This window comes from Temnothorax nylanderi, unplaced genomic scaffold (genome assembly GCF_030848795.1).
Source record: "Temnothorax nylanderi isolate EJ_2023f unplaced genomic scaffold, tnyl_v1.0 TNYL_tig0008_pilon, whole genome shotgun sequence".
In the NCBI taxonomy this organism is placed as follows: Eukaryota; Metazoa; Arthropoda; class Insecta; order Hymenoptera; family Formicidae; genus Temnothorax; species Temnothorax nylanderi.
The window spans coordinates 1,092,893-1,108,814 of NW_027249070.1; the positions used below are offsets into that span (position 1 = coordinate 1,092,893).

A 15,922-nucleotide genomic window follows, 5' to 3' on the forward strand; every position below is an offset into this window, starting at 1 on the left:
TAACTGCTTTCGCAGTAATTAATTACTTGGTGTTAACAGCCGCATATCTCCCATGTATATTCGACATTGTTGAAGTAAAAAAGTCGTAAAAGTGTAGAGTTTGACTTTTTGGCTAATTCAATAAGACATAATCCGTAGCCGCAAACCACAATACTGCGAAGGAAGTTCAGTCACGCTGTCACGCAACGCGCAAAGTGACCGTTATTCCAAGCACAAAGCATCGTTGATTAACCTTATGCTGCTCACACCACGTGCGCGTTCCGTTGTATTTTCAATTTCAACTTCATTAAACCCGATTGTCCTTCCCAGAATGCTCAGGTACGTAACGCGGTGGAATACGAGGGCACACCGGTCGGCGCGGCGACGCCTGTGGCATGCAAAGCAGTTCGACGCTCGGCACGACTGACATTTCTGCCGGATTCTGGTGCGCCGTAACGCCCAGAACTTGAGATGCACTTGAAAGTGGTCGCGTGTATTAATATCCCGATATCGCGCCCTAAGCTCGCCGAGATATTCCGAAATATCCGTAAACGCGGTTAGGTTAAATTAATTCACGAAAAAGATACGCGTTTGCGATACTTGGATGATTCCGCGGAATACGCAAGAAATTTCCGCGTGATACAAAAATATGTTTGTCTCGTTAAAAATAGAATTCGCTGAAAGAATTTTGCATCGGGCTTGTGTGTACCTGTGAGTCATTATTTCTCGCGTTCGTAGCTCGACCGTCCTGAAAGCGCCTTTCTATCTAGGACGTTACCATTCATTCTCGTCTCGTTTTAATTAATCTTTCTATTCCCATCCCTTTCAATTAGGACTTATAAGAATTTCTTTTCGTTAGCGAGCTTCACATTAGGAAAGAAATTGATAAAGAAAAATATATATAATTTTTCAACATGCAAGAAAGAAATTTAGAATCTGAAGGACTTATATATACTTTAAGATCACAATCTTTCTTTATTCGAACTTTATCCGTAATCTACGCGATTTCTCGCATTATTGACCAACGAAGCCCGAGAGTCTTGAAAGCGTTATTTCTACATGGAACGTCATTTGCAAAGCTTCGCATAACTGCTTGAATGAGTCACATGCATTCGATATAAATTCTCAGAATGACTGCGACGTCGGCGTCAGCCTCGGTTGCGGCTGCGACGTCGCCAGTTGACGTACAGCACTCCGGTTTGTCAACAGGAAATAAAGTCGATCGTTCCGCCCTCCGAGGAAGGGTTGAAAGATGCGACGGTCTTTAACCACCCTCGGCTGGTGTTGAACGTCAGGTCAACGTCAATTCGACGTCTTTTTCGACGTCTTTTTCGACGAAACACGTAGAAGAGTAGGTGACGGCGACCCGCGCCGTCTCGAAAAGCCGACGCCTTACGGCCCACAGTTGCGCGGTAGACGGCCTTAATGGCTGCGGCACGAGAATATTTTATGGTGTGCACTTTCAGACTGTCGCCGGATTTAGGACGAAGGTCATCGCGCGGACGCTCTTTGAGCGGATCCGGCGATTTCGCCATCCGCACCGTCCGTTGCTATGACGATCGATCTCCGTCGATCGTGAATCTTCGACAAGTGTCTAGATTCTATCGCTGAATTTATATTGTGTTATGATGCGAGCAGCGAGAAATAACGCGTAAATTTTTCGTACGATAGATTTATTATTCACGTTCAATAGAACGGATTCCAAATAAGAGAAGTTACTTGTCAGAAAGATGCGAAGTAACAAAATACGTTTCTCATAATAGTTGGTTGCATATAACTGTAGCAGCTATATATGTATAGGCAGAATAGTCATTTGCGTTAATTTGCACCGAGCGCGAGCGATAAATATAAATGCCAGGGCGCTCCCGGATTATTGTTAACGAGAGAAGCGTCCATCTTGTATAGACTTACGGCGAATGTGTTAAATTTAGATACCCCGAGAATACACTACGTATTTTAATGAGCTATTGAAGTCTCGGTAGATTTAACGAAGCTGCGTGACCATCACTATTATTAGGAATGAAATACTTCATATCTAATTTCACTCACAAGTCAAATCAAAAGAGTCCACTTCGAGTCCATCATTGTCTGTCGAGAATGATGAAGCGTACTTCGTAGAAGGATCGTTTGTTTAACGGTATCTCTGACATCTGTTGCAGATCGAAGCTTTTTAGTGGCCAACGCGCAGCAGGGACTATGCCACATTATCTATTGCTCGGACGGTTTCTGCCGGCTGACGGGCTTCTCAAGGGCCGAAGTGATGCAGCGACCGGCGGTCTGCGACTTCCTTCATGGACCAATGACATCACCGCACGCGGTCGCGGCCCTGCGAGATGCCCTTGCCGCTGGCGTCGAAAAGCACTTCGAGATTCTTTACTACAGGAAGGACGGTGAGTATTATCTTGCTCGCTAATAGATTTTTTGTCCGATTCAATTCATCGTTATGCGCCAAATAACGACGGACATCTCATAGCTACAGTAATATGAAATCTTAAATATTATGTAAAACAACAACAGCGTGGTTCAAAGCAAAAGCGTAGCGCAAGTAAAACAGAGTAAAGTCAATATATGCGTAAAGTTTTACGATATATTGTGTGAAAAAAATAAAATAAGCAATACAATCTATTATGTAACATAAGGTACATGGATATACAGATAAAAATTTCTTGGAGCATTTTTCAATTCTCTAATTGCCTACAATTTAGATACGTGTCATACGTACGATACGAGGTCAAAGTGATATTGTCCTTGTACGTGTCTACACGTATGTAGAAAAAGACGGACGAGAAGTGAGCGTCATTCCAAACTAAAACTTAGTTCTACAGAAAAAATAAATCGTTTCTGTGAAACGAAACTATGAATATTCTCAATTTGTTGTCGTTTTAAGAAAACTTTTAACAACGCAGGAAACATTTTTCCCGTCTACCGAATAACATCGCGAGAACATCTTGCCATTTCCGTCGTAACAGCCGAGATAAACATCTGCACGAAGTGTCGCGCTAACTTTACGGTTATTGCTGGCGGAAATAAATCAATATAACGCGTTGTCGCACCTAAAGATTTATCGGTCGCTATAGCAAGAAAGTCGCAAACCTAGTACGCATCTTTCATCCCGCCATCTTCCGTCCTGAATCCTTCTTCTAAAATAGATATTAGAGATTTATACGGAGATAAAGATAAGATTGAATTAAGCGCAAATTGCTAGTTTGATAAAACAATATATCTCTTTATTTCTAGATTGATATAAGTCTTTATGCGAGTCTCCCAAAATGCTGCAGTTCTTAATTTTATATCAATTGTTCAGTTACATCAAATCGAAGTATTCGTGTGGTTTGTTCCTTCGCAGTAAATTAGCGACCAAGTTTTTTGAGATGCAAGATCAATGTAACAAGAGTCCCTATTTGGAGCAAGAAGATTGAATTTGTTCGCTGACCAGTGGTTACTTCTCGAACTCGATTTTGCCGTAGCGTCTGACCTTAGCCGCGGTGAAATCAATAGTCACCACTGTATAATTTATCATAGTCATAGTGCAGAACCTCCCACCTGGGTGGCTTCATGTAGGTTTAATAGTTAGTTTAACTCCCCCCGGGTTTGAATAACGCTTTCTTTTATAAAAAAGTAAATCTATACTTTAGTCTATAAACCCAACTCACAAACAATACCGACAGCTTTTCATCGTAAAAAATATAAACGGATATGCGACGATTAGTAAAGATAACAATTATAATTGTACATAGATAATACAATTACGTATATATGTAATTGTCAACAATTAGCTAACGAAGCACGTAATCGCTGCTGTTAATCAAGTTAATAGCTGCTACGGCAGCGCAACTTGCACAAATACATTCTCATTCTGTTTTCATCTCCTTTCGTACTCCTCAGAATCGTGCTGATGCTGTAACTGTGTAACAGAACAAAAAAAAGCTCATCTTATACTTTTCCCCGCTTCTCTCATGCATAAGATAGACGGGCGCTCTGCTCCATTGCGAAACGCGTCAATTAAGGAACTTAATTAAACCTTGCTACGCAAGAGCGAATCAATGGAGCGAAAAGCGCGAGAAGCTACTACTAAGAAAACCTGCGGCCACTTTTCGTGGTAAAACACCGCGAATGTTAGCATAGCAGATTCATGGATAGTGCGCCACAGTGATTCTACCCTTTGTTGAAATAACAAACTCACGCTCTTTTCGGAACGCCGCGCATCACGTAATGTTGACGGCCGAAGGAAAGCACACTCGATAGTCTCTTAAGAGCCACTACAAAGGTGAACTGAAGCATACATCATCCATATAGACAATTTTCCACGGATAATTCGATGTCATTGAACCATTTCGATTCACAGTTTTCAATGTTTTTTGTTACTTACATTGCTTTCTATATTACGTTATAGATAACACGAATGCTCGTCTTTCCACTATTTTTTTCTTCTCAAGACTCTTTTACGATTAGATAAAGTTAACTGCATAGTGGATTGATTGTCGTTGAATTGCTATTGCTTGTTGCATCGATCGTTTCGCATTGGCTCGCCGAGAGAATCGATTTATGAAACATAGAAAGCGCGTGTCTTTGTGAGAATTAACGCAACGGGAGCTTTCTAACGCGCGGCCTTGCATAAGGCTCTACCTATGTTGGTACAGTTACAAGCATGGAAAATTAATCAATGGACTGCCAAGTTTCGAACTACGATTGCGACGTGCATTTGATACAGCTGCAATTTGCTAATTACGCGAAACTTTCAACAATCGAAATATAGCGTTGACAATGACGAAATACAAGGCTTTGAAGAATAAATCGGTGGTAATTTTAGAAGAAAAGTAATTTAAAGAAATATAATAAATTAAAATATTAACAAGTTTCATACGCTGGACGTTTGACATAAAACTTTATTATTATAAATAAGAATTATAAATTCATGAAGGCATTGCCATAATATCGTGACATCACTCTATTTTTTCCAACAATAATAAAAAACGAAATGTAAAATAATGACATAGTACGCGAACAGATAAATTGTCATTGTAACAAATCTGTGACGAAAATATAATTGGTAGTTGTCGGCCGACTTGCTTTTACGTGAATAACGTTACAAGCTCTCAGGGGAAAAAAATTATAATCTAAATTGAAAGGACGATTAATGGACTCGGGCTGTGAAAATTGCAGATAGGTAAGAGTGAGCGTGTATCAATTATCCTGTCACAGATATGATAACGCTCGTTCATTAACGCTAACCCTTTCGCGTTTAATGGAACGAACTTGTCAGGAATGAAGAGACACTCCCGACAAATCGATTTTACTTTAGCAAGAGAACTTACTGATAGACAAGTATCGATTATAGAATTGGCTTATAGAATGAAAACTATCAGTTTAATGTATTACGTTTTTTAAAATCATTCTCGTGTATCACTTATAATACGAAACTATCTCAGTATCTCGAAATTTTTCTTAAGAAAGAATTAACTACAAATTAACTGAAGATTTTGTTACAATTTGTCCCATTTGTTCGAACTATATATACAAAAACAGAAAGACAGATTTAAAAACATTTAAATATAATTGGAATCGATTTTCACGCACATCGAAAGCTCGATATTACATTCTTACGGTTTAATTAAGCGTTTTAATTACATGAAATCTATCCGTCGATTTCTCTCCGTTCTCTTTCTCTCCTCTTCTGCGATGGCCATTTCGCGAACGCCTCCTTCAGAAAAGCTCTCCCACGTAGTTACGCAACGCGGTCGCGAGGACAGTGTTTTGAGACGTCCAAGAATAGCCCCGTGCTCATATTCCAACCCCTTCTCTCGTTTCTAAAACACCTGCCCTCTCCTACCCCTTTTCGTGTATCCGTTCTTCTCTTTCTCTCTCTCTCACACATGCACGACATCGTTTAGTCAATGACATCACGGAACGGCACACGAACTCACCCCTTCCACGTGTATTTGGACCACCGGTGGCGTCTACCACGTGTGACGTCATGACACCCACCGCTCCCATCTGTCCTCCTCTCCTCCCACTCTACGCCATCAGCAGCGGCGATGGCTGCAAGCTCGGTACGGGCCACAAAGCTCTCTGTGGCGTCACAGGACAACGACCCGGCGACTGGCGTTCGCGCCATGGCCGGTCGATCGGCTCTGGTCGGACCGAGGCCGCAAACTCACGGCTCGATTTCGAAAGCTCCGCCGTAAGCTCGCCGGGGAAAACGGCCGGCAAGCACGGCAATCCCTGAGATGCGAGCTTGCAGTCTCCGCGGTGGCAGCGAGCCGAGCTTTTGCGTGTGCGTTTGATCGCGAGAGAAGGGGATCTTCGCCGTGGCGCGGTTGGCAAACGAGCTTTTGGCGCGTTAGCAATCCTGTTGATCGAGCTTGCAGCTTTCGGTGCGTCGAGAGAAAAATTCGCGCAGTTTTGTTTGCGTAAAATGGTGGATTTGATGCTAGCGACAAAGCGATAATCGAACGCTGCACCGAACGGTGTACAGAATGATGTTGCGATGACCGAGTTTTATAGTTATAAATGTTAGTTATACTAAAAAAGCAGAATCCATTAGGTTACGTAAGATGCAAATTACAATGGTGAAGAATGACCTAGTTGTCATTGTGGTGCAAGTATATAAGTAATGAATTTTCACAACTTTTCCTTCAACTAATATAACTTGCAGTTTTCAGAAAATGTTAAGAAAACAGTGCCCAAATACGGTAACTTTAACGTCCTCAATTGTCCTTCATAAGTCGTAAAAAGCGATATTATAAAGTTTTATTAAAAAATTAAATTAGTCTGCAACGTAAAATTGAAAATCGAATTATTGCATATAGCGACAACGATATCAGTTACCTAAAATAAGAACAGTGTGAGATTTTATTTATATTGTATTGTACAGTTTTAGTTCTTCACGAAATTTTGCAGACGGTTGAGTAGAGAATTATATTTTTCGCGCTCTAAATTTTATCATCATTTCGAAGAACCACATTTTACCAAAAGGCGTCGATGTTATTGATCATGTGAGTATGCAATTTCACGGGTGCTGCCGTTATCTGTCTTGTTTGATGAATAAATTCCGTTTCACGAACAATTTCCGATATTAGCATCATCGTTGAATAAAATTCGTGCGTCATGTACTGTATGGCCGATCTGTGACGCAAACTGTAAAATTTTAACCTTTGTCTTTTTGTAACTATCGCTGCACTATTGTTGTCTGAGCCATTGTTGATTTTACTACTGCATCTGAAATCTATCGACATATTTAATTACAACTGGAGAGCTATCGCGATGACGAACAGACTGTAATTTTATGATACGAGAAATTAAATAACTCCTATTTAAAACAAAATATGCCTATTATAATTGGGCCACACATCTTTGTATGCAACTGCTACAATAAAGATTCTTCCACAGTGAGGATATTACCTGTTGAATTTTCACGCACGTTGCGTAACCGCAATTCCTATAACATCTCGAGGGAACGACGCGATGCGAATAGCACACGATCCACTTGTGAATCTTTTATATCACGGCGAAAAGAGAGAGAGAGAGAGAGAGAGAGAGAGAGAGAGAGAGAGAGAGAGAGAGAGAGAGAGAGAGAGAGAGAGAGAGAGAGGAGAGAGAGAGAGAGAGAGAGCCGTAAGCTCGATCGCGTTCCCGCGACAAAAGACTCATTCGTTCTTGGACCACTATAGAAATTCCGCCGTTCTCACAAAATCGAATTTTGACTTGTTCATGCGAGACTTCGCTGAATTACGGGTGGGAATTGATGCGAATAAGGGCGAGAGATGAGCTGCAACGCGGAGAATCCGGAAGAAGAACAAGAAGTCATCCCCGCGAAATTATAGGTTTAATTTACTTACTTTTATAATTAAATTTATATCTCCCTACCCATATTCTAGAATTACTATTTCCGTCACGTTTTCTCTCGCGTCGGCTATTACCCTGTGAAAATAAAATACATTCTTTTGTAAGATTTCGCTTATCGAATTCTAACAACGATTCAGAGAAGTAACTTTGTTATTTAATCTCCGTGTTCCTTCTCAATTAGATCAGATTATTTAAATCACTGTAATTCCTTCAAGCACTCTACGTGCGATTATAATAGCAATAAAACGCATATAATATCGCATGGGGAATAGTCAAAATAAACCATTTACATTCTCTCTCACTGATTTTGTAAGCCAATTCCAAATCTATTGGCTTTCTGACATTCTAGGTTTTCTTAGCGCCCACAGACTTTCTGTATTTATACATCAATGTATTTAGTGAGAAGGTCAAGGCTACTTCTCTTTAACGTATATTTTTAACGTTTAGAGAAACGTAATTAATATTCTACATCGAGCGTCTCGAAAATATCGCTCGACCTCGGCGGAAAGTCCCAGTTTCTCAGACCTCGTCATTCGTGGGATTCTCGAAAATACACGCGTTAGAATAAATTTTTCTTAAAATCGAGTTTTTACATCGTCCTTGTGATTTATGGAATCTCTTGACGAAAGCTTTCGAGGAAGCGAGCTTCATGAGATTCGCGCGATCTTTGAGTTGACAGAATTCCGATATTATTCCCTAAATTTTTTCGTACAGAATATCGAAAGAGAACCCTGAAGATCCTATTGACGATTTTTCTCCTCTTAATACCGAATCGACTGCCTGAAAAATTCTACGCGCGTTTCTCTTTAATTCAAATTGATGAAAGGCGCGTGAGAAATAGTTAGCATTTTGCCATTTATAAGAAAATGACAACGAATTTAAAATAGCTTGCTTTCTAATATGACGAATAGCATTTTCGTTCAGCATTTTTATTAGATTTCACTTGAAGTATAATAACTTTGTTATTATCTCATTATATGGATGATGTTCTCTGAAAATACATTAATACCACATTCAAAACTATCGCAGAAAATTCCGCACAATCCATTGATGCATGAGATAGATATATAATAATATCTCATATATTTTTCATCATATACCTATTAATATAATCGATTGGAGGTAATATATATGAAATGTATTTAAAATGTTAAAAGCCTCATTTAATATTACCCGACTTGTAACATTATCCGACCGGGAATCGAACATCCGATAGTGTTTGAATATTTCACGAGCAACTGCTAAAGCTAGCCAGGAAAATATCGAACTCATATTTCCTACTGTGTCACCTTCGTCAGTCCCGAAATGTTGCATTTAGTTCCACCATTGCGCTCGAACTCCACCGTATCTTTCACAAGCGAAAAAAATTACTGTTTCTCGCTGGGTACTGCTAGTTTGTGAGCTAGGAAGAAGCTCATTCGCGCTCTGACAATCACCTAAAGACGTTATTTCTGAGGTGACCGGACGCCTACCTTTCATTCGAGTGAAAAGAGGCCACGCGCGCGCGCCTCCAAAAGCATCAGCAAAATTAGTATCTTACCAATAGCATTCGTCCGCTACTTCCAAGATACTCCTGCAAGTAGCCGACGACGCTGCCGGCAGGACTAATTCTCAATAAGGTCGAAGTTAACGAGAAAATAGAGAACTTGAATGGCGAACCATATTCCTGTTTTGCAGGAATAATCGGTTCGTCAACAAGAGACGGAAGTTTAATAGGAGATTTGTTTGACCACTAGATGATTTAACTCTAGTTCGATCCTCGGGAGACCGACTACGAGTCGCATTAATAATTTTATAGAGCAAACAAACGATCGAATATTGTTCTTTATTTACTTGCAAGTGGACATTTACCTTCGCTCACCAACATAAGACATTAGAAATGACAAAATTGTCGATAGAGACAAATATGTATTTATAAATATATGTGTTCTTATATACATACTAGAGAAATTGCTCAATTGTTGGCATATCCGAACCAATCTAACGCGAGTACATCAAGTCAATGACCGCATTCCATCGTTTACAATGCTATTCTATTACACCAATGTACCCTACATGAGCGTTTCGGCGTGAATGCAGGTCAAGCGGAATCATACTGAACATTCGCGTTATATCCGACCTCTAAGGCTTGTACTCCAAAATTGTTGCATTCCTGGGATATGATTAGATCGTCTAAGTTCTAACCCTGGCCGCAGGTGGGACGGAAATATCTTTCCGGCGAAATGCGCGAGAGGTTCGTAATTACAGCGTGTAATTAGGATCGATTAATGAAAGAGAGAGAAAGAGAGGGAGAGAGCGAGCGAGATAGAGAGCCAGGACTACTGATTACCGAATTTTATTTATCCTATACGATGATCCTGGTAGGGTCGCTGGTCAGGCGGCCATTTCTGGCAAGTGTATTTGATCTTGCGTGAAAGCACAGTGAAAAGGGAACGAACATGAGGAAGAGGGCGGAAGCTAAAATGAGAACAAGATAGTGGGTAAAAAGGGGAGATAAACTGGGGAGGAGAGAGGTAAACCAAGAAATACGAGCTAGACGGGGTAAAATCGAGAAAGAGGGAAAGAGACCACGTGTTATTTCTGTGCACCGCTTGGCCTGCACCGCACGATACCACGTCACAAGGGCATTGCACTCCCCGTGACGTCACGGTGGCAACAGCGTCATCGACCAATTGGAGCTAGCTGTTAACCTATTAACCACTCGCTTGTACTGCGGTATTATGACCCGACTGACTATCCACCAACCAGCACGGTTGTCACGAGACGCATGGTAACTACGCTGGCTAGAATCTTCCTTTTTCTTGCTCATCCAGTAGAAAAAGTTGTCTGTCATTCGTAGTACAACATAACGTTACGTATAAGGACCAGAGAAAAATTTAAAGATTAACTATAAGAGGTTTATGCAACCTGTTTATTCCTGAAATCGTTAATAGAAAGAAATGTGTTTTGCGCTTATCTGTAAATAATTTGAAACACGAATAGATGTAATGCAACAGAGCTTCTTAAAATTCATAGCTGTTTTTTTTTTAAATCGCGAGTTTATATGATGAAATTGGAATGCTCGTGAGAGATTGATAGCGTGTGGTTATAACCGGATAGCATGTCGAGTCACCGAACGATTAAGGAAGGATCGATAGATCAGGGATCACCTGTTCGGCGATTTGGGTGGTCGCAAGGTCAGCGTGCGAGCTCGAGAAACGGCTGGATCAGGAAGGGCCATGTGTAAATTAGTCTTGCGGATTAAGCGTGGACTCGGACTTATTTTTAGAGCGCGGTAGCGGTCCCGATAGAGGAGGGATCGGGGATGCTTATTTATAGCGACCGCGGTCGGTTTTGCCGCGTCGCAAATTTAGAAACTCATTTCGCTATCTTCGCCTCTCGGCGTATTATCAAATTCCGGCTGTTTCTTCCTACACCGCGCACCAGGACCGGCCGAGAACGCCGGAGATACGTTTGGCCGTCAGCCAGGACTATTGTTCCGCAGACTTGTCTATTTTACGCGCTCGCTGATAACCATAAATATCCGTCTCTCCACGCGTTCCTTTGTCACGGCCTCTGTATTTCCTTGTTTTCGCTCAATAGCTGCTTCCTGGATGGGCAACTAATTTAAAGCATATCGGTGCTAGAATCTAGAATAGACCTTTTTTGATGAAATCCGCTTATGTTGTTTCATAATATTACAAATGAAAGAACGGCCAAATTCTAAATTAATTATTAGATCTAGAACAAATTGAATATGATGTAAAGAATTTTGAAGAATATCTGTAAAGTTGAGAATGTAGGTTTTATTTTATTACACTGAACGCAATAGGGAAGTAATCACCAACATATGGCTATTGCAATCTCTCGATCGACGAAAGACGTAATAATTCTACGAAACGAGTATCGCTTATAGCCGATTCGAGTCGAAAGGGGGTCTCCTTTATTAGGCGTCGTAAAATGACAATACTATCTACCGCAACGAGAATGCCGATGAAAACGGTGTACACAAGTATCAACGGGAGTTTATTACTGTCTACATGAGGTGCTCTCGAAATAGGCGCAGACTACTGGACTCTTCTCTTTCTGCTCGAAGCCCGTGGATATCGCGAAACTGTTACAGTCATGCGCGCCCGTACCGTCACTCTAATATTAGTCGCCGTGTGCTTCTCTAGGGCGTGCTGTAAATTATCAGTGGCGCGGGCATGCTGGTAATTTACAGCACGCCCTAGAGAATTAGTCGGCGTTCACGGAAATAAATCGATGCGCATCGCGACAGCTCGACGCTACGCAAGAAATTTGTCCGCTTCTTTGAGATAATGCGCCGCGCGAACTCCGCTCGAACGTTTCGCTACCACCGGCCGGCTATTTCAAACAGCGTGAAACACGAACGCGCGACGCGCATAAATCAATCCGCAATTTCCTTGCCGCGAAGAAGAGAAAACGGCTCGAAATAATCCCTCAACGGCGGTGTGGCTTTGTAAAATTTCGTGTCTGTTAATAAAATCCTTTCTTCGTGTCCTTTCCTGCTTGAATAGAAGGTCGCATCTGTGGTTTCCCGTGGTTTCCCCGTAATTTCGATCGGAGACACCTTTGTGAGATTGAACGCGTAATTCTTTCTTTACCCAACAGGTTCGATGAACGAAAGTTTGAAAATTATTTCGCAGCCAACCGTCGATCCTTCTTGCCGATCGATAGACGACGATGTTTTATCGGGTGGATTAACGGATTTTCGAGGAACAAGTTGAAGACGGGGATCCTCTTTATCTCTTCGCCATTCGATATCACTCCCATCCCCTTTTTCCCCGACGATGCTGAATAGGTCGTGAGTGCGTTCACCTTCGATGGCGCATCCCTCCTTGCGCCTTCCTCTCCGTATTCTCTAAATTCTCTTGCTTAACTGTCGTCGGCGGTTCCACGACGGATTCTTCTTTTTGTCGGCCTGAAAGTTGTACCACAAGGGCTTAACGAGACGCGATTACTCGAACGGAACAAAGCGAGTGTTCTTCGATGTTTATCCATCCCACGACTGCGACGCACGCGGTCTCAGAAATTGCACCCCCGGACTCTTATCCGACAACGAGAAACTACCTTTCTTCATTCTCTCCGTGGGTTGCCTCGCGTATCTCGACGAAAATTCCCTCAAAATCCACGCTACGTCCGCGTCTTTGTTCTCTCGCTTTTCGTTGTCCTCCCACCGACTGCTCCTCTCGCACTTCTCGCACATTTATATCGATTCGAGATAAAACTTTAGATTTCCGCTAAAACTTTATGCAGTATCTCTATATAAGTTGAGATCTTTGTAAGTTCCGATAATATATAATAAAATCGTTACAATCAGATCGAAGAAAATTTTATAAACTGTAAAAACGCATTCTCTGTTTCTCAATATTTAAATCACCGTTTGTCTTGAATGTTTTATTAACACGAGAAGGAAAGCTGTGAGAGCTGTTTTCATAAATGAGGGGGATCGATGCGTAATTGAACTTTGTGATATGCTCGCTATTTTGCAAACAATTATTATACAACCGTCCGTAATTTCCGCTCACGTATCGACACGTTACGTCGTGCCGGAACACACATTAATCCGTCAATGGCAATTTGCTAGGGATGGCTTTTATGATCGCCCCGAGAATTATGTCATGCCATATATTAATCCTGTCGAATTTACGATAGTGACCGATAATGCATATTTCATGTTTAAACGGATACACAGTTACATCTTTAGAGTGTGTCTTATTAGAGTGTTATAATACGCAATCTTATATATCTAAACTTTCATAAACGTAATTATATCTTCGAAGATATTTAAAATTTATCATATACCTCTGCAAATTTATTTATTATTATATTTATAATTTTTATATAAAGATATCCAAATTAGTAACAAATTTTCTCTTATCATTTTTTTACGTCGTGAGAATTATTCTAATAGTCTCAGAGAAACTTTAATGAGTTCTCTGGGAGCATGAAATTTTTCTGTGTCTGGATTAGCAGCTAGAAGTAATGTATAGAAAAATTCACGCGCTCTGTTTTACAAAAATTTACTCCGCATAGGGGACGTGTGCCCGCAATAAAACGGCCGCTTTTACTGCCGGTTTTATGGGCGCGCGTGTTTTCAAAATACCGTCCCTATAAAATGAACTGCTGCAGTATCTCCGCTGTGCTTATAGCGTTTTTCTTTTGTTCTTTTTTCTCTTTTCGCACTTTTGAATCTTTGATGCTCGCCGTAGTGACCATTCGGGCCGGAACCACACGGAGATAGAACATCCGTTTTTGGCCTTATCAGACGCGCTGAAGTGGGAAACGCTGTTCCCAGTGATATCATTTAACCTTTTCGGTGGTATCATTCGGCTGAAAAACTTCACACTTTCCAGCACATTAACTCTTATTCTACTCCCGCATTTTCTTCTAACTAGAAAAACGTAATCCACGCAGGAGTGATCTTCAGCGACAAAAACTTTCGAGTAACAATATCCAAAACTAAACTTAAAGCAAAATGGCGTTAGTAAACGCCCCCTTAGCGACATAACGATGTAAATCCGATAACTTTCCTTTTTTTCTACGAAAAAATTGAATTATTCAGAGCCCCCGGTCGTTCACATAAAGATAAAGCCGCTTTTTAGTATTGTTCGTGGACGAAATAAAAACACAGTACATTGAAACGTTGTCGAAACGGTACGCCTTTGTTATTTCTATGTTAACAAACATGAAATAACAATACTACAAACGGCAGGTGTAATCCTTTGTTAATTGGCTTTGTGTCTTCTAATTGAATGCGCAAGGTCTTTGTTGAGATCACTTCTTTTTAATGAAACAGAATCTACAAATACCATTAGAAAGCAAGGACAAATAACAATAGAACAAAGAAAATACAAACTTTTATTTTAACATTATATTACGGAGAGAATGACATAAAGAGAAAGAAATGGCTTAATCTAGTTTTATAACTTATTTGTAAACTTCATGTGATTGTATTTTCTTTTCTAAGGATATAAAATCATTATCCCTGGAAGAGATATATGGGAGTAGCACGTGCTTCTTCTTGCTTCGTGCTTGGAATTCACGAGTCGCGCGCATTCGGAAACGATTCGCTTGCATTTCAACCGGACTTGAAAAACCAACTATGCGTAACCAGTGGTGACGTGCGTGATTCTACCCAGACAGAGACAAAGAGAAACCGAGAGCAAGAAAGAAACGCCAGCAGATCGATAGAACAGCTTATCGTGACGTTGCTGCTGAAGAAACCACACGTATTGGCTGTTTTAAGCGTTAATAAAGTAAGGCGCGAACTGCGAAATTAACGGCACGACTGGGGCTTGCGAGAAAACTGGGAATGTCTTAGCTAATTTAATTAGAGAGATCCGGATTGGATTATAGAAGTATGGGAGTAAAGATGTGTGTGTTCTTGCGGAAAATAATTGTGTTTTATTATTTACATGATTCTTTCGTCATTCTGCAAAAGTTTAAAAGTAATTTTAGTTCTTCTCACGTTGCTTAAGACAAAATATAATGGTATGCAGAGAGTAAAAATATGTTAGCGCATCAGCCTTGGCCGTGACATCGATCGAGATGTGAGAAACGATCGTTTGATCACGGCGAGAAATATGCGTTCTATTGTGGTACCACAAAGTCAAACCGACGTCTTGTGTAATCCGATAGGACATGTGGATCTTATCAGAGATGTTGATGCTACACGTGGAATGATGTTCATTATGGAATGTCCAGGTGGCAATCTTGGCTCGGTTTCTGGCTGAGCGCATTTTCGCACGGGACATACTTTTCTTTCGTCGATGCCCTCTGAATCTCGTTCAAGGTGCCCCGACACGTTGTCGTTAATTAGTTTGCGAACTACTTTGAATAAATCTCGTTAGCGTTTTATGTGTGAAATTATATTTCTACCGCACTAAGGCTGCCGACTTCTTTAACTGAAACTCAACTCCTAAGAAAAGCTTACATTTTTCTGATATCTTATCTGTCTGATTCTTAACGATTGTCACGGCCACGTTGACTTTTACAATTAGTCAAGGTGAGCGAGCCTGCCTCGTGGAAACGCTGACGGAAAATGGAAATGATAAAATTCCAACCTTGATAATTTTTTGATTTAATTACACAGCAG

At 40.8% G+C, this 15,922-nt stretch overlaps 1 protein-coding gene and 1 long non-coding RNA gene across 12 annotated transcripts in view; one reads left to right on the plus strand and one right to left on the minus strand.

The window, feature by feature from the left end:
• The window catches only part of Sei (potassium voltage-gated channel seizure), a 98,925-nt gene that overhangs the window by 15,077 nt on the left and 67,926 nt on the right, over positions 1-15,922 (plus strand). For all 11 annotated transcript variants that reach the window (XM_071722956.1, XM_071722901.1, XM_071722913.1 and 8 more), the window contains exon 2: positions 2,139-2,369. In XM_071722956.1, coding sequence (XP_071579057.1) covers positions 2,240-2,369 — 130 coding nt within the window. In that variant the 5' untranslated portion in view covers positions 2,139-2,239. The remainder of the gene's footprint in view (positions 1-2,138; positions 2,370-15,922) is intronic.
• LOC139783861 (uncharacterized) lies at positions 4,836-6,377 on the minus strand. The gene is made up of 2 exons (XR_011721405.1): positions 5,904-6,377; positions 4,836-5,805 (listed from the first exon to the last, which is right to left on the minus strand). It is a non-coding gene; the product is annotated as an uncharacterized lncRNA (long non-coding RNA).